We start from the raw sequence: 19685 nt of genomic DNA, 5'->3' as shown, positions 1-19685 counted from the left end.
CAGGACTCAGCCTACGAGATGAGATTGTGTTTTAAATCGTCTCTTTCAAGACATAAAAGACAGAAGCGAGCAGAGTAACATGAGGACCTCATACCACCAAACGAGAGCCAGGAGAATAACGCATCCTTTGGACTCGGGGTCCCTGCACTGAGAAGCTCCTAGTCCAGGGGAAGACTGGTGACAAGGACCTTCCTCCAGAGCCAACAGAGTGAGAAAGCCTCCCCCTGGGGCTGGAGCCCTGAATTCGGACTCCTTGCCTACTGGACTGTGAGGGAATAAAATTGTTTGTTAAAGCCATCCACCTGTGGTATTCTGCTACAGCAGCACTAGGTGCCTAAGAATTCATCTTCCTTTCAGTTTTAAATCCTAAGCTCTCCAGGTCTGGGGCAGCTGGGTAGTCCAGGTGGCCCCAGTCACTGTTACCACTCTCATCCATCAGCACTGCGTGTCTCTGTGCTTTCAGGCGTGGTGATGGCCACTAGCACAGGTGTGGAGGGACCAGATGTGTGCCCTGTTGCTCTCCAGTCCAGACACTTCAGGGCTGGGAGGTACATGGAAGCACAAAGGATCAGGGTGGAGAAGATGGGAGGGCAGCCTCCTCCACTGCCCAGCGACGCCCCGAGGGCTCCTAGTCTCTACCTGCACCATGAATACCCAGGTTGGGTTCTTCCTAGGCAAGCCCTGGCAGCTGTCCCACCTGAAGGTCCACAGACCTGACTGGCACCGAGGCTGCAGCAAGCCTCACCCCTCCTTACAAAGAGGCCCAGAGCTCTGCAAGAGAAGCCACAAGTAGGCCCCTGCTCCAGAAACCAGGTTCTGATCAGGAGTCATCTGTGCCACTCAGCAGGACAGGGCAGCCCTGACGGAAGGGCTCCTCCTAAGGCTTCCTCTGGCCCAGCCTTTCTGTCCAGCCGAGCCGACTCTAACTCAAGGCGACCCCATGTGCGACAGAGAGAACCGTGTCCTACAGGGCCCACTCAGCAGGGCAGGGCAGCCCTGACAGAAGGGGTCCTCCTAAGGCTTCCTCTGGCCCAGCCTTTCTGTCCAGCCGAGCCGACTCTAACTCAAGACGACCCCGTGTGCAACAGAGAGAACCGTGTCCTACAGGGCCCACTCAGCAGGGCAGGGCAGCCCTGACGGAAGAGGTCCGCCTAAGGCTTCCTCTGGCCCGCCTTTCTGTCCAGCCGAGCCGACTCTAACTCAAGGCGACCCCGTGTGCAACAGAGAGAACCGTGTCCTACAGGGCCCACTCAGCAGGGCAGGGCAGCCCTGACGGAAGAGGTCCGCCTAAGGCTTCCTCTGGCCCGCCTTTCTGTCCAGCCGAGCCGACTCTAACTCAAGGCGACCCCGTGTGCGACAGAGAGAACCGTGTCCTACAGGGCTTTCTGCGGCTGGTTTTTCAGAAGGAGATCACCAGGACTTTCTTCCGAGGGGCCTCTGGGTGGACTCGAACTGCCAACTTCTTAGTCAACAGCCCCGTGTTTTAACGGTTTGCACCACCCAGGGACTCTAGCCTAGCCGTAACAACAACAACAACAAAAGCAACCTGCTGCTATCGAGTAGCCCCTGACTCACAGCAACCCTACAGCCTTACTCCCCCACTAATGGTTAGCCACAGTTTGATTCCCACACCCTTCTTCCAGTTTTTCAAAAAGAGGGAAGCGCATAAGGGGGATCACACTGTTTCGTTATTTTCCTGTGTGTGTGCGTGCTGCCTCAAATCTTGAGAAAGCTTAATCTTTGTCATTTAGAGAAATCAGATAGGCATTACCAGGTGAGGGTTAACACTCCAAGAATGGCTTTGCAATTGATTACAAAACAGCAGTTATTAAGTCCTAACTGAGTAATTTGCAGCTTATTTCACCCCGGCTAATTAAATCGTAATCAGCATGGTTTGGCAATGTGAGTTCTGTCAGCACTTTTTCTTGGGAGCAGAAATGATGCCAAGAAACCACAAGAAAAGCCTTTCATGGGAGCTGGCTTGATCTAACTGCTTCTTTAGTTGCTGAAACTGTGAAACAAATACATTACACCAACTGACAATCCAATAAAAAAAAAAAAAAAAAAAGATACTCTTCCTCTCCCAGATGGGCTTTGCTTTGCTTTCTGTTGTTTCAACAACAGTGCAGGGGCAGCTCTTCAGGAGCATGGCTTTCAGGACAGGCGATCTGAGACCAGGTGCCTTGGACCAGCCCTCTCCTGGAGGCCGGCCTCATTTCACCCAGAGAGGAGTTGAAGCCCGGGAGGACTGCAGTGCACGTCAATTTCTCTGAAACTTACTTGACCCTGTTTCTTTGACTTCTTGTCCTTCAGGTGCTGTGGAGCTGGCTTTCAACGCATTTCGACTCTTCAGCGACCCCACGTGACAGAACACAACTGCCCCATACGGTTTTCTAGGCTGTAATCTTTACTGGAGCAGATCGCCAGGGCTTTCTCTGGCAGAGCCGCTGGGTGGGTTCGAACCGCCAACCTTTCAGTTAGCAGCTGAGCACTTAACGGTTGAGCCGCTAGAGCTCCTCCTTTGACTGAGAACACAAAACGACACAGTCCCACGCGCGTTGGTTCCATCTCTTTAACATCCCAACTTTAAGGCCTCTGTGAGCCTCTAGAGAGAGGTTTCATTCGCTCGCACACAAGCCAGAACCTCGCTAATGGCTACGCAGATCGCCCGAGACCACCCCGATATTAAAGCGCCTCCTGGGTCAGCTCAATCCCCGGGGCTCAGCGGGAGGCCGCTTCACCCACCCTGGCGGGAGGACGCAGGTCATCTCTAACTGCAGAGGGCTCGGCCTCCAAACCCCTACCCCTGCCCTGCGCCAGGAGCTCCTGGGCTCCTCCTGGGGTTGCAGGGTCCCGTGAGGCGAGAAGTTGCGATCTTGGAACAGGTGGGCAGCCTAGGGGGAGGCGAGAAGGCACGGGAGAGAGAGTGAAGACAGGCGGCAGAAATGAGGCGTCGGAGGGAATGATTCCAGACCTCGCGCGCTCCGACGAGCTGGGAAAGGCAGGTGCCGAGCACGAGACGACCTAATACTGTCGCAGCTCGGTAGAGCCCACCCGCATTTGGGTCTCCGCGCAAGTCTCGCAAGGTCCTCGCCCTGGCAGCCTTCCGCAAGACCCTAGCAAAACGCGGGCACCGATCGGGTTGTTCCCTGAGCGCCCTGCAGACGCGCGCGCACACACACAAACACACACACACACACACACACACACGGCTTTCACCCTCAAGCTGAAAGCACCTAGGTGTGTGGGGCGAGAATGACCCTGGAACACCCAGACACACCATCCTGTGCCCCGACCCTCAGCCACCCTCCCTCTGCGCCCTGAAGCAATGGGGTTCAGCAGTGGGGCGCGTACAGACAACCCCACAACACACACACATGACGTGGCCCAGGCGCCTTTCTGGGGGCTCTCAGAGTGCGCTGCAACCTCAGGGCAGCAGAGCTGAAAAGCCCTCACCCCGGAGAGACAACAGTGCCGCCCGGGGGCACCTGCAGGGCTGGGCAGGTCGTGGTCTCCGGGCACACGGGCGCGTCTCCCTGGCTCGCCGCCCCGGGGGACGCGCTAATTCGCATGCCCACCCAGAAAATCACGACTCTGCCCCCTCCCCAAGGACACCGCCCTCCGCTTTCCGCCGAGAGGGAAGCACGGAGTTGGGGACAGATGCTGCCGGTTGCTTTGCGCCCGGGAAGCAAGAGGACGCTGGAAAGAGGGTCCCACGCACGGGTTTGAAAATCCACGCCGAGAAAGCGGTTCTGCGGCTGGAAGGGCGGTAACTTGGGGCTCCGCAGCCGGAGGCGCAGCCCGGCGCGCCCCCCGGGGGCTCTGGGGTGCCCGGGGTCCTCGGCGGACGAGAAGTTGGGGCGCCACAGCCGGGAGAACAGCCCGGTGCGCTCCCGCGGTTTCCAGGGTGCCGGGGTCCCGGTACCTGGAAGTGCTGGAAGAAGGCAGAGATGCGCGTGATCTGCAGGCTGAGGCACCTGGAGGCGCAGCGGGCGCGCTGGACGCTGCCGGCCGCCAGAGACTCGTCCAGGCGCCGCGCCGCCAGGCAGCCCCCGGCGGCCAGCCAGAGGCACAGGGTCAGGGCGGCGCCGGACGCGCCGGGCTCCATGGCTGCGGGCGGGCTCCGGGCTCGGCGGCCGCTCTCCGGGACCGCGCGGCCGCAACTCCGCGGAAAGTTCAATCAGCTCCTCCAGCCCGCGCCGCTCCGCGCCTCGGGGGTGGGCTGAGGGTGACAGGCGGCCGCGCATTGGCTGCAGGGATTGTGAGTGACATGGCCGGGGGAGGGCCGTGGGCCGGTCTAGGGGCTCCGGGGGCCGCCTCCCCGCGGGCTCCCCACGGCCCTCTCCCCTCCCCTTCCAGGGAACTTCTGCTCCGCCGGGTCCTCAGGTGTGAACATGGCCTGCGTGAGCGCTGTCCCCTCCTGGCCGAGGGCGGGGGGAGCAGCAGGAGGGCCTGGGGCCCCGGGGCGTTAGAACCGCCAAAAGGGCCGCGAGACGCCCTGAGTTGTAGGCTTACTGCCCCGGCCCGGCTTCTTCATGCTTTCTCATAACGCAATTCCACTTTTCCCAAATACTGGGAAAGAGAGAAGTGCCTGAATGAAATGCACACAAGATAAGCCGAGAGGGGGGCAGAGGCATTTGACTGACAGCTTCCCTCCTTTCCTCCCTTTTTCTGTCCATCCCTTCTTCCTTACTTCTTCCCTCCCTTCCTCCCTCATTCTACTCCTCCCTCCCTTCCCCTTCTTTTCTCCTTTCCTCTTTCCATCCCTTTTTTTCTCCATCCCTTCCTCTTTTCTCCCTGCCTTTCTCCCTTCCTGCCCTTCTTTCTCGCCCTCCTTTCTTCCCTCTCTGCCCACCACCACCTGGGAAACAATCTGAGTAAAAAGCTAGTGATATTTGTTCAACAGACACACCCACCTTGTCTCCCCTAGTGTCTGTTTTTCTAGTGAGCGCCACACCCCCAGGGTGAATGAATCACTCAAAACAGGATTCTTTCTTACACTTCTCCTTCTCATCTCCCCTTGTATTTGCCCCAAGCCTCCAGATTCAGCCTTTGTTAGCTCTGGAATCACTCTGTCCACTCCTGTAAACCGTTTCCCATTCCCTTCCACCCCACACGTGTCCGCTTTCCCCAACCAGGGTCGCCCTAGAAAGGGACTCAGCCTTTACAATACACAACTTTAGATGTCTGTCCGGGGGCAGGAGGAGGGGGAACAGTAAAGGTCAGCGCTCTGAGACCCTGGCAGGCAGGAGATTCTCCCCCCTCTCCACTCCCCCTCCCCCCCAGCTCTGGGATGAGATCCAAAAGGCTGGGCTTCGGGATGCAGATATAGATATGACACCCAAAACCCAGTGCCCTTGAGTCAGGTCCAAAAACAAAGACTGGTGCACACTCATGTTCAAATGCAGGGCAAGTGATAACCACCTGTGTTCTCATACAAAGTGATACCTGCCGTTCTGAAACATGGTATCTAAAACGTTCTGAAACATGGTATCTAACGTTCTGAAACATAGTATCACAATGAGCACACAGATAAGCGCAGCTACAGGTGTGTCTATGTGTAAACCTGCTAAAGACACACCTCAAGGCTTGATTCCCCCTGCACAGCACCCACGGAGCCACCCTGCCCCCGCCCCCATTCTTGTGCATACCCTTGACTCTGTGAGGTGGAGATTGTTCTACTAATGACTTATAATGACAACCATCTGTGGTTGTTCCATCATCCCTGTGACCCTTTTTTCAAGCACATTCTCTTAGTGTGTAATTCCTCACACAGTTTAAATCAGGAAGGCCAACAGAATGAACTGTGGTGTCTTTTTCTATAAACACCTGTTTTGTTAAACAGGTTCTGTAGGCAGGGCTGAGTCCCTGGGTGGTGCAGATGGTAAATGTGCTCCACTGCCAACAGAAAGGCTGGAAGTTCCAGTTCACCCACAGATGCCTCGGAAGAGAGGCCTGGCAATCTACCTCCCAAAACTCGGCCACTGAAAACCCCATGGACTGCAGTTCTATGCTGACACACACAGGGTCTCCATGAGTCAGAGTCGAGTCGATGGCAACTGGAAGCAGGGTTGGCTTCGTGGGCGTGTGGCCTGTGCAGCCGTACAGCACCATGTGCTCAGAAGGGCCCACACTCGGTTCAATGTTCTGTGGTCGCCATGCTGAAATGCTTAATACTTGTTGAACTACCTTCCCTGAATTTTCATTTTGCACTTGTTGTTAGTTGCTGTCCACTTGATTCCGATTCATGATGGCCCCATGTGTGCAGACTAGAACTGCTCCACAAGATTTGCAAGGCCGTGGCCTTTGGGGAGGAGATGGCCAGGCTTATCTCCCAAGGCACCTCTGGGTGGATTCAAACTTCCAACTTTTCAGTTAGCAACAAGTGTGTTCACTGTTTGTGCCACCCAGGGACTCCCATTTTGCACTGTTTTTGTTGATGCTGTATGCCATCGAGACAATTCCAACTCATAGTGACCCTGCGGGACAGAGGAGAACTTCCCCAGAGGGTTTGCAAGGCTGTAATCATTACAGAAGCAGGCTGCCAAATCTTTTTCCCATGGAGCGGCTGGTGGGTTTGAACTGCCAACCTTTTGGTTAAGAGCCGAGCACTTAACCACTGCATCACCAGGGCTCCTTCCATTTTGCTCTAACCAAAAACCAAACCCATTGCTGTCGAGTCAATTCCGACTCCTTGCAACCCTGTGGGACAGAGTAGAGCTGCCCCATAGGGTTTCCAGGGAGCGGCTGTTGGATTCAGACTGCCTGTCTTTTGGTTAGCAGCCGAGCTCTTAACCACTGCACCACCAGGGCTCCACTAGGCCCCACAAGTTATGTACCTGGTCCTGTCTGTAGGTTTTAGCCATGACAGTGTTATACTTGAGCTGGAAACCTGAGCTCTCATGAGCCGCAGTGCAAATGAAAATCTTTTAAACTATGTTAAAATACTTAGTGCTGACGAAGGCCAAAGAGCTAACTGTGGTACCCCCAAGCAGGAACACTTCATAAAGCACTCTGCCCATACATAAATGGAGGAGCGACTTCTGAACACAGGGTCTGTCTCCTGAATGTTATTGCTTTCGTTTGGGAATTACATACAACATTTGCAAAAACTGCAGCAGATCCGTCCACAGCGTCTGCTTTGAGTTTTAAAGCTAAGTGAGTAACTGGTCTTAGTGAAGGCAACAGTTTACACATGCCTACATTTTCTTATGGTGCCTTCGATTTATAATTTTGCATGTCCTATCATGAAATTTATATTCTAGAAACTGAAATGGTAAAGGCAAGCATGCTGAGCTTTTAAACATAGCTTTCAAACATTCAAAGGGATCACTGTCTTTTGCGGGGGGAAGCGACGTGTGTGTTATTTATATGGGTTCCACAGCATATCCATTTTCATGAATAAATGCATTTTATAATAAACCACAAGACAGAACAACCAGTCAGCTGAGCAGAAAGTGTAGGATTGAACGTTCAGGGCTACCTTATTATGCATATGTTAAAATAACACTTGGGGTTATATCACTTTCTTCCTTTAGATTTATCACAGACAATCTCTTTGATTATGCAGGCTTTCCTCATGCTATTTATTTTAATTACAGTTTAAAGAAAGCTAAACATTCCAGTGAAGTCAGAATAAACAGGAGAGATGGAGACTTTGATTCCACTCGGCCTTTACACAGGTGTCTGGAGAGGTGGACACACAGAATCTAACTTTAGACATAGGTGGACAAGTCACACCTGAGTTCATGCACACCTGGAGCAGTAGGCATATGGCAAAGGCTTGATGGATAAACAGATGGGCGGGGATCATTCAGGTGCCCTTAGAAAGAAAGTGCTTAATACGTCTTTCTCCAAAGTTGACTTAAACACCATGGTCTGAATTTGTGTAGAGAAGAAACAAACCCTAACACTGACTTGGGTTGGACTTAAATCCACACATCCATCGAGGAGAGTAGCAAAGTGGCCTATCTGACTGTTACTAACGTCTATGTGAACAGAGATGCACCAAAATGCAGGGCCACCCTGGTCAGATTACAGAAGACGCACGCACACAAAGGAAGGCCCTCACTCTGAGACTCAGCTTTCAGTTATGCTCTGCCTTGAGTTTTAGCTACTGGTCTCTTTTTTTTTTTTTTTTTTTTTGATAGCCTAACATTTTTTTTTTAACAAGCCCCTGTCCCTGAACGGTGCAAAAAGTTAACGCACTCACTGCTAACCGAAAGGTTGGAGGTTCCAGTTCCCAGAGAACCCTCAGAAGAAAGGCCTGGCAATTGCTTCCAAAAAAATCAGCCCTTGAAAACCCTATGGAACCCAATGCTACCCCGACACACATGGGGTCGCCACGAGTCAGACTAAACTCGGTGGCAACTGGTTAAGGAGCACCTGGCAAGCTTGCTAATGGTCCTCACACTCAGTCACTGTTGCCTTCACTGGGGTGCACGAGCAGCTTTTGTATCACCGAGAGGCCTTTGAGCTTTGTCTTGCACTAAACCAAACCCACTGCCGTCTAGTCCATTCCGACTCATAGCGACCCTATAGGACAGAGTAGAACTGCCCCACAGAGTTTCCAAGGAGCGCCTGGTGGATTCGAACTGCAGACCCTTTGGTTCGCAGCTGAGCACTTAACCACTATGCCACCTGGGTTTCCTGTCTTGCACTAAAAAAAAAAAAAGTAAGGCTAAATAAGAACAGTGTGCACCCGTTCCAACTTACCTGCAAATTCAACTTAAAGACTTAAAGGCAGAGTCAGGAAAGGATCTCCTTCGTAATCCAGGGACTGCCTGTGTATAGCAAGTGACCCCCACACTAGTTTAGAGGCAGAGATTTAGAAAAACATGTACCTCGTTAAAAAACAATGTGGGAGCCTTGATTTACATAGCACCTCTGACTTAATTTTCTTTCAAGTGCCTTTTTCTATGTATGTCTGTGTTACTACAGATTGGATATAACACTCTATTTCTTAATAATCATGTCAATATATTTCGTCCAAAACATTTAGCCAAGACATTTGTTGACATGTTTTTTCTTTTTTTCAGACTAGCTACATTTGCTAAAGATAAAAGATGAAGGAAACAAGCAAGCCTTTCTGTGACAGGCCCACCTTTGGAAAAGCAAACTGAAAACTTGCTCTGGAACTGGGGAAGAACAAATATTGTCCTTTGATGCCATTTCAGTCTTGTTGGGAATGCCATCCCTGGCCAAGGATTATGGGAGCCACTGGTTATGGGGACCATTGGTTATGGAAGCAACTGGTTATGGGGGCCATTGTCATGGGGACCATTCGTTATGGGGGCCATTGGTTATGGGGACGACTGGTTATAGGGGACATTGGTTATGGGGGGCACTGGTTATGGGTACCATTGGTTATGGATGGGCATTGGTTATGGACACCATTGGTTTTGGGGGCATTGGTTATGGGGGGGCATTGGTTATGGGGACCATTGGTTATGGAGGCCACTGTTTATGGGGGTCATTGGTTATGGGGACCATTGGTTATGGGGGCCATTGATTTTGGGGGGCATTGGTAATGGGGACCATTGGTTAGGGGAGCCATTGGTTATGGGGGGCACTGGTTGTGAGGCCCATTGGTTTTGGAGGGCATTGGTTATGGGGACCATTGGTTATGGACACCACTGATTATGGGGGCATTGGTTATGGGGGCCATTGGTTTTAGAGGGGCATGGGTTATGGGGACCATTGGTTATGGGGGCCACTGGTTATGGGGACCACTGGTTATAGTGGACATTGGTTATGGGGGGGCACTGGTTATGGGTACCATTGGTTATGGGGATCACTGAAGTGAGAGGAGGGAGCTCACAGGAGTTGCTGGTTTCCTGTCTAGTTGCCTCCATTTGATAATGCAGTAACGTGCATCTTCTCTCAGAAACAGCACTTAACTCTCAAAAAGCAAAAGAGGGAAAAGCAAGAAGAGTTTCCCGCTAGGGCCCTGGCCCACACTCACCTCTACGTTCCTGGGCTGAGTTCTCAGAAATCGGTAGCCCACTCCTCTCTTTCTCTCTAGCTGTGTTGGCTCCTCCACCAGGCTTAATCCCCTTCCACATGGCTTCTGACTAGATGACCAGGGAATGCCGGGGGAGAGATTTAGAGAAAAAAAAAGATTAGTGAAATGGGGAGTGCGAGACACAATTCGCAACGAAATGGGTATACATCAGGGTTGCATCTTTTGCGATATGATTTCAGACAAGAACTGGGTGTGCCTTTATGGTGTTGAAGGCCACTTTAATCATTTTGCAAATGAAAATGATAGCTTTTTGCATAAAACCAACACCACAGCCATTGAGTCGATTCTGACTTATAGAGACCCTACAGGACAGAGTAGAACTGCCCAATAGGGTTTCCGAGGCTGTAATCTTTACGGAAGCAGATGACCATCTCTTTCTCATGTGGAGCGGCTGGTGGGTTCGAACCGCTGGTATTTCGGTTAGCAGCTGAGGATTTAACTGCTGCACAGCCAGAGTCCCTGAGCTTTTTTGCATAGGGCCATTAAATTTCCTTTCTTCTCTTCACATACACACACACAAAAAATCCTTGCAGTGCTCAGTACTTTAGTTGGAAATGGTTTGAACACAGAGCATGTTTTTCTTTTCACCAAAACAATACATTCCCTTGCAGTCTATACAAGTTTAATTATAATATTATTATTAATCACCTCGATGCTTGCTAAGATTTACTAAGAAGTATCAGATAGAAGGAAACCCTGGTGGCCTAGCGGTTAAGTGCTACGGCTGCTAACCAAAGGGTCGGCAGTTCAAATCCACCAGGCACTCCTTGGAAACTCTATGGGGCAGTTCCAATCTGTCCCATAGGGTCGCTATGAGTCGGAATCAACTCAACAGCACTGGGTTCTGGGTATCAGATAGAAATATGTCTTCTATTACTTTTGCATACTAAGGAATAGCTTAATAATTTTTTTTTTTACTTTATTTGCAAAATATACAAAGTATTGTCAAACAACACAAGCTCAGACTACTCCATGGGTACTTTTCAAGAGTTTGCCTCCTTATACCTTTCTTTCTGTTCCCCAGTCACCACTACATATTTCCATGGAGTCAATTCCAACTCATGGCGCCCCCGTATGATAGAGCAGAACGGTATTCCATACGGTTTGCTTGGCTGTCATCTTTACAGAAGCAGATCACCAGGCTTTTCTTCCGAGATGCTGCTGGGTGGGCTCAAACAGCCAACTTTTAGGTTAGTAGTCAAACGCAAACCAGTTGGGCCCGTAAACCAAAAAACCAAACCCGTTTCCGTTGAATTGACTCCGACTCATAGCGACTCTATAGGACACAGTAGAACTGCCCCATAGGTTTTCCAAGGAGCGCCTGGTGGATTCGAACTCCTGACCTTTTGGTCAGCAGCTGTAGCTCTTAACCACTACACCACCAGTTTCCTTTGGGCCACTCATCAGTGTTCAATCTATCTAGTACTTGTTCTGCAACCACGCTACCAGCCTCTTCTATAGGAAGCCACCCCAAAAGTTGTATCCCTTCACTGCAGTAACTATTAAAACGTGTGGCTTTTATCGGAATGTACATTGTCTTGTTTCAGGGTCGATTCTATGGCAATCTCAACGCTCAACTGGAAATGCTTTCTCCCTGCCAGCACCCCCACCCTGGGAATTTCTAACTGGAGCCTGCGTCATGGATAACCTCTGCCGATTTGAGTGTCTTACTCACCAGGACAGCTGCGGGAGCCGGCAAGGGACGCTGGGCTTTTGAAACACAACAGCCTGGGTGTTTGCCGCCAGGAAAAGTGCCCATACTAAAACACTTGACCTAGTTAACCAGGCGATTCATTTTACGCTAATTCTAAAGTGAACAACACAGCAATAAACAAGCATAATGAGTCAGGGCTCACGGGGCTCAGGCCTCATCGCAAACATGCCTCCTAGTTATTGGCAAATGCAGGGAACTGTTTAAAACATAAAAAGAAACGTGTGCATTTCTGCTTCTTGACAAGACCAAAATACTGCCTGCTTGCCTCAAAAAGACTTTTGAAGAGGCATAAACAAACTAAAAGAATCTCAAAAGATATCATTTTAACTAAAAACTACCTTTCTCGCTCCTGGATTGTTTACTTTCCGTGGGAAATGCAGAAAGTATTTTTTCAGCAAAATTCATACTTACAATCTTCTGAAATTAGGCTTTTTTTCACTTTTTCAAATAAAGCTCAAATGAGCAATCAGGTTTTTATTCTGGTTTTCATTCTTGAGCACGAACAGAAACTTTCAGGTGCTCTTCAAAAATCCTTAACTCTTTTCTGTGAAAAGACTCAAGTGTGTTTTTCCTCTCTGCTGTTTTCCACCCGCTGGAATTTACACTGAGCCATGTGAATACCAATGGCTTTGGAGAAAAAAGGAAAAGAACTGTTTTTTAATGGGAGACAGCGCCACACACTGGCCATGAAATTAAATGCTCAAGGAACAGAACAGCACCCATCCCTAATGACCTAGTTTCACAAGAAAATTTTTAATTCTAAGGCATAAACCTGACTGTGGTAATCCTGTGATGTTCTTAATTAATACCAACCGGATTCATTTCAGTGTGGGTTTTAACCTAGGGAAGCTCTGCTGTGTAAACACTGTCAAGAGGAACTAAATTAGGGAAATTAGCATAACACTCTTCAAGTGATTTTTTTTTTTCTAGCTTTTCAACCCTTCTCAAACAATCCCCTATGAAATTAAATGACACAGGCCAACTGTCCATGAATTTTATGAAGAAATTTCTGTTCGTAACAACCTATTTGCTGCTCATGCGTTGTCTGGCTCTTACAATTTCATAAAATATGAGAACGCGTGAATAAAATGTGATGCCGGGGAAAACCCCTGGCAAACAGGCTTGACCAGCTTTATATGCAGGGCTGGTAAACATAAGCAAGACCCAGAACCTGCCTTTCAGCACTCACCAGCCACCTCAGACAAGATGAACCAGCCATCAGGACATTGAGATAAGCATGTTTAAGATTTGAGGGCAGTGCTGTGTTATCCTAAGCCAACGTGAATAGGGCCTATCAATGTAAATAAGTCATTAATCAGCTGTTTCCTCACCTAAATCCACAAGGATTGGGGGAAAAAATCCTTTGGAACCAGATATCAAACAAATAAAAAAGCTTTGGTTTAGTTCTGGAATTTTCTATAGCGGCTGCTCAAACCACCTGGAGAATATTCTGCTCTCCATGGCTGAATGTTGGGCATTTCAAGGAGTCACAAATTGAGGGCTGTTCCCATTGCTTCTCTCTTCCATCCCATCCTGTGGGCCTCCCCCCACACACGCTCACACAAAATGTCTATCTTGAGTTTGAGAGAATGTCAAGGCCAGGAATTTGTTTTGCTCATTTTCTTAACAGTCTACGTTTCCCTGGGAAATACTTCTTGGTGACAAAGAGTTGAATATCAAAGGTGGTAAATGGAATTCTCCCGGTGTTGAAGTGAGATTCTTAGTGGGAACACTTCCCATAGGATCCTTCCAGATACTGCCTCAGGTAGAGAAGGTAATAGTGATGTAAAGCCAACTTCTGATAAAGGATCTACATGGAGGAACGGATATTTATTCAACCGGCTTCTTTTTATTCGCCGACAAGTAGCTGCCGTTTTCAGTCAGGCCATGTTCACCCATGAGAAATTTATTTAAACACCTTGTTACTGACAATGCTTTTTGCATGTACGAGGACCATGCCAGAAAAAGTGTTCAGCGGAGCACAATCATCCAGGCAGCCACGTACCTGAGCCACTGGTAGGATATCAGTAAATGGATTATCACCCCTGCGGTAGGCACTAAAGGAGAAAATGAAAAGTGATCTAGGCCATTTCTTTAGAATGTGCTCAGAGCAAAAGAGACCATTCTTCATTTTTCCTGTTTACAGTATTGTTGTTACAGAATTAGGTGCGCGGGCTAGTGCTTACAGGAGCCCTGCTGGCGCAACGGTTAAGCGCTCAGCTGCTGACCAAAAGGTTTGAACCCAGCAGCCGCTCTGCAGTAGAAAGATGTGGCAGTCTGCTTCAGCAAAGACGACAGCCTTGAAAACCCTATGGGGCAGCTCCACTCTGTCCTACAGGGTCGCTGAAAGTCAGGATCGACTCGAGGGCGATGGGTTTGGGTTACTGTGGATTTAACACCAAAAGACTTTTAGCCCTAGAATGAGGCTTTATTTTCAAAATAAATTTTTGAAATTGTAAGTATGATCATTACCGCTATGTCTGTAAAAATGATTTAAAAAAATGATCTTTTCATAGTTGCCTGCTCACATAGCAAGGGACCATGAGAAAGGATCTGGCTCAGAGACTAGAAAGCGTGGCGAGCATCAGTTTGGAATTAGGCCTGTGCTGAAATCTCAGCTGTAGCAACGAACAGCTGCACCGCCTACGCAATCTCTTCACCTCTCTGCCTCGCAGTTGTAAAACAGAGATCAGGACAGAAATGACCTTCCCGGGTTGTTGTGAGGGGATGTTTCTGAAAGACTGAGCACAAACCTTCCACAGTAAGCCATACGTGCTCCATCTTGGCAAGAGGAACACAACTCCACAGCGTTAGCCAGTGGGTTAATATTTTTTCTTAATGGTCGTTGTTAGGTGCCGTAGAACTGACTGTCCACTCATAGCAACCCTACGTGACACAGCAGAAACCTAAGCTGTGATCCCTACAGGAGCAGATTGTCAGGTTTTTCTTTCATGGAGCTGCAGGGTGGGTTCAAACTGCCAAACTTTCGGCTAACAAGCGAGCACTTAGCAGTTGTGCTTCTAGGGTTTCTCTTAACTTCCCCTTCTCATATCAGAGTTTCTCAACCTTATTGGCATTTTGGGCTGGATCATTCTCTGTGGTGGGGGCAGTCCTGTGTACTGTAGGGTGTTAGCAGCATCCCTGGCCTCCACCACCTAGTCATTCTCTGTGGTGGGGGCCGTCCTGTGCACTGTAGGGTGTTGAGCAGCATCCCTGGTCTCCACCCACTAGTCATTCTCTGTGGTGGGGCCGTCCTGTGCACTGTAGGGTGTTAGCAGCATCCCTGGTCTCCACCCACTAGTCATTCTCTGTGGTGGGGCCGTCCTGTGCACTGTAGGGTGTTAGCAGCATCCCTGGTCTCCACTCCTTAGTCATTCTCTGTGGTGAGGGCCGTCCTGTGCACTGTAGGGTGTTAGCAGCATCCCTGGTCTCCACCCCCTAGCCATTCTCTGTGGTGGGGCCGTCCTGTGCACTGCAGGGTGTTGAGCAGCATCCTTGGTCTCCATCCCCTAGTCATTCTCTGTGGTGGGGCCGTTCTGTGCACCGTAGGGTGTTGAGCAGCATCCCTGGTCTCCACCCCCTAGTCATTCTCTGTGGTGGGGCCCATCCAGTGCACTGTAGGGTGTTGAGCAGCATCCCTGGTCTCCACCCCCTAGTCACTCTCTGTGGTGGGGCCCGTCCAGTGCACTGTAGGGTGTTGAGCAGCACCCTTGGTCTCCACCCCCTAGTCATTCTCTGCGGTGGGGGTCGTCCTGTGCACTGTAGGGTGTTGAGCAGCATCCCTGGTCTCCACCCACTAGTCATTCTCTGTGGTGGGGGCCGTCCTGTGCACGGTAGGCTATTTCGTAGTATCCCTGGCCTCCACCCACTAGATGCCAGTAGCCATCCTCCCCTCTAGGGCCCCAGTTCAGAGAATGAGAAAATCGCCCCTGGTTAAGAACCACTGCACGCTAGCAATGTATCTTAGTCTGGAAGAATCTGTTTCTACTAGTGGAAGCATAGGATTTTTTACAAAATAATCCCTGATGTGGACAGTAGTTTCTGACCATGAAAACGAGGTCTACTTTTCCAAACAATTTATCAGCGATTCTTTCAGAAGTCGTTGCTGCCGCTGTTGTTAGGTGCCATCGAGTCAGTGTGTACTCAGAGAGACCGCATGTGACAGGGTAGACCTGCCCCATGGGGCTTCCTAGGGTGTATTAAGCAGATCTCCAGGTCTTTCTCCCAAGGGGTGGCTGGGTGGGTTTAAACCACCCACCTTTCTCTCAGTAGCTGAGCGCTTCAACCATTGTGCCACCAGGGCTCCTTACTCAACAAAAATGGTCTTGGAGGTCTATAAATGACAGATTGAAGGGAAAGTGAATACACAGGGCGATGGCCATCTGCCCCTTGGCAGTCTTCGCTTTAGGGTATTATCCCAAAGGAACTCACACAGAGGATCTGAGCCCTAGGCCATTCCACCAGATTATAAACACACTCTAAGACTTTTTTTAGTGCTTGTTGTATAAAATTACATTGTGGAGAGTTCAATTATGCATTCTTTTCTTTTTTTAACTCTTTTTTAGTCAGCTTTCTTGAGGTAAACATACATGGAAAATTTACATGAAATGAAATTGGTTTACATAAAATAAAATCCATCACCATTTCATGATTTTGGGAGTAGTCATATTATGGTAAAGAGCCCGGGCGCGGCAGGGATTAAGCGCTCGGCTGCTAAACGAAAGGCTGGAGGTTCGAACCCACTCAGCGGCTCTACAGGAGAAAGACCCGGTGATCTGCTTCCCTAAAGACTACAGCCAAGAAAACCCTGTGGGAGGTTCTACTCTGTCGCATGTGTCCTTTTGGCGATCCATAGAATGTTCCACGTTCTTTGCCAACATCACAACTCTAAGAAAGAGTTACTACGTTAATATCACCTTCTTCAGATCCACTCCCAGGGAAGACCACTCACTAGCAAAAGACGTCACGGTTGGTAAGGCAGAACGTCTATAACTCTATCCCCAGCTGAGGCATTTCCGGTACTTTTACATTATCAAGTTGTTCTCTTCATTTTGTTAAGGCAATCCCATGTGTTGGAGAGTAGAACCGCTCCATAGGGTTTCCTCGGCTGTCATCTTTATGGAAGCAGATCACCACATCTTTTTTCCACAGTACTAACCTTTAGGTTAGCAGCCAATTGCCAACCATTTGTGCCATCCAGGGGCCCAAGACTTATCTACATTTTCATTTGTTTGGGTAGCTTTAGGAGTGAAATTATCTTCAAATAGGATCTTTTCTATGCTACCAGAAGATCATTTAGTGACATAAGAAGTGATCTTCTGCTTCTATCCTGTCATGAATTGAACTGTGTTCCCCCCAAAATCAGTGTATCAACTTGGTTAGGCCATGATTCCCAGTATTGTATGGCTGTCCTCCATTCTGTGATTGTAATTTTATGTTAAGATGATTAGGGTGGGATTGTAACACCACCCTTACTCAGGTCACCTCCCTGATCCAACGTAAAGGGAGTTTCCCTAGAGTGTGGCCTGCATCACATTTTATCTCTCAAGAGATAAAAGGAAAGAGAAGCAAGCAGAGAGTTGGGGACCTCATACCACCAAGAAACCAGCGCCGGGAGCAGAGTGTGCCTTTTGGACCTGAGGTTCCTGTGCTGAGATGCCCCCAGACCAAGGGAAGACTGAGGACAAGGACCTTCCCCCAGAGCCAATGGACAGAGAAAGCCTTCCCCTGGAGCTGGCACCCGAATTTGGACTTCCAGTCTACTGGACTGTGAGAGAATAAACATCTGCTTGTTAAAGCCGTCCACTTGTGTTATTTCTGTTATAGCAGCACTAGATGGCTAAGACATATCCTAACCACATGACTAATCCTGGGGACAGGCCTGGGCAGAGAAGAGAAAGAAAACAATAAAACAGAAAAACCCACTCGAGCTAATTTAGTTAAGGCAAATGGAAGCAAATAAACCAATAATCCAGAAGCAGAATGTTAAAATCCAAACCTGCGATCTCCCCAGATGTGACAACCAAAAATGTCTCCACACATAGCCAATGTCACCTGAAAGGCAAAACTGCCCTCCTTCCCAGGTTGAGGAGTCCCTGGGTAGTGCAAATGGCTCAGCTGCTAACAGAAAGATTAGAGGTTCCAGGCCACTAGAAGCACCGTGGAAGAAAGGCCTGGTCATCTACTTCTGAAAACTCAACCACTGAAAACTCTGTGGAGCACAGTTCTCCTCTGACACACGTGGGGTCCCCTGAGTCACGGAGCACAGTTCTCCTCTGACGCACGTGGGGTCCCCCTGAGTCACGGAGCACAGTTCTCCTCTGACACACGTGGGGTCACCCTGAGTCACGGAGCACAGTTCTCCTCTGACGCACGTGGGGTCACCCTGAGTCACGGAGCACAGTTCTCCTCTGACGCACGTGGGGTCACCCTGAGTCACGGAGCACAGTTCTCCTCTGACGCACGTGGGGTCACCCTGAGTCACGGAGCACAGTTCTCCTCTGACGCACGTGGGGTCACCCTGAGTCACGGAGCACAGTTCTCCTCTGACGCACGTGGGGTCACCCTGAGTCACGGACCACAGTTCTCCTCTGACGCACGTGGGGTCACCCTGAGTCACGGAGCACAGTTCTCCTCTGACACACGTGGGGTCACCCTGAGTCACGGACCACAGTTCTCCTCTGACACACGTGGGATCACCCTGAGTCACGGAGCACAGTTCTCCTCTGACACACGTGGGGTCACCCTGAGTCACGGACCACAGTTCTCCTCTGACACACGTGGGGTCACCCTGAGTCACGGAGCACAGTTCTCCTCTGCACACGTGGGGTCACCCTGAGTCACGGAGCACAGTTCTCCTCTGCACACGTGGGGTCACCCTGAGTCACGGAGCACAGTTCTCCTCTGACACACGTGGGGTCACCCTGAGTCACGGACCACAGTTCTCCTCTGACACACGTGGGGTCACCCTGAGTCACGGACCACAGTTCTCCTCTGCACACGTGGGGTCACCCTGAGTCACGGAGCACAGTTCTACTCTGACACACGTGGGGTCGCCATGAGTCACGGAGCACAGTTCTCCTCTGACGCACGTGGGGTCACCCTGAGTCACGGAGCACAGTTCTCCTCTGACGCACGTGGGGTCACCCTGAGTCACGGAGCACAGTTCTCCTCTGACGCACGTGGGGTCACCCTGAGTCACGGAGCACAGTTCTCCTCTGACGCACGTGGGGTCACCCTGAGTCACGGAGCACAGTTCTCCTCTGACGCACGTGGGGTCACCCTGAGTCACGGACCACAGTTCTCCTCTGACGCACGTGGGGTCACCCTGAGTCACGGAGCACAATTCTCCTCTGACACACGTGGGGTCACCCTGAGTCACGGAGCACAGTTCTACTCTGACGCACGTGGGGTCGCCATGAGTCACGGAGCACAGTTCTCCTCTGACACACGTGGGGTCACCCTGAGTCACGGACCACAGTTCTCCTCTGACACACGTGGGGTCACCCTGAGTCACGGAGCACAATTCTCCTCTGACACACGTGGGGTCACCCTGAGTCACGGAGCACAGTTCTACTCTGACACACGTGGGGTCGCCATGAGTCACGGAGCACAGTTCTCCTCTGACACACGTGGGGTCACCCTGAGTCACGGAGCACAGTTCTCCTCTGACGCACGTGGGGTCACCCTGAGTCACGGAGCACAGTTCTCCTCTGACGCACGTGGGGTCACCCTGAGTCACGGAGCACAGTTCTCCTCTGACGCACGTGGGGTCACCCTGAGTCACGGACCACAGTTCTCCTCTGACGCACGTGGGGTCACCCTGAGTCACGGAGCACAATTCTCCTCTGACACACGTGGGGTCACCCTGAGTCACGGAGCACAGTTCTACTCTGACACACGTGGGGTCGCCATGAGTCACGGAGCACAGTTCTCCTCTGACACACG

At 50.5% G+C, this 19685-nt stretch overlaps 1 protein-coding gene across 3 annotated transcripts in view; it reads right to left on the bottom strand.

The window, feature by feature from the left end:
* ANOS1 (anosmin 1) overlaps nt 1-19685 on the bottom strand; it is a 240315-nt gene that overhangs the window by 192653 nt on the left and 27977 nt on the right. For 2 of the 3 annotated variants that reach the window (XM_049872288.1, XM_049872287.1), the window contains exon 4: nt 9965-10073. In XM_049872288.1, the coding sequence (XP_049728245.1) occupies nt 9965-10073 (109 nt within the window). Of the gene's footprint in view, nt 1-3925; nt 4170-9964; nt 10074-19685 lie in introns of those variants that run through there. The other variant, XM_049872290.1, reaches the window with a different exon arrangement.

Source organism: Elephas maximus, chromosome X, assembly GCF_024166365.1.
Source record: "Elephas maximus indicus isolate mEleMax1 chromosome X, mEleMax1 primary haplotype, whole genome shotgun sequence".
NCBI classification, from domain to species: domain Eukaryota; kingdom Metazoa; phylum Chordata; class Mammalia; order Proboscidea; family Elephantidae; genus Elephas; species Elephas maximus.
Note: the sequence above shows the minus strand (reverse complement) of the source record. Positions and strands in the feature narration are given on the sequence as shown.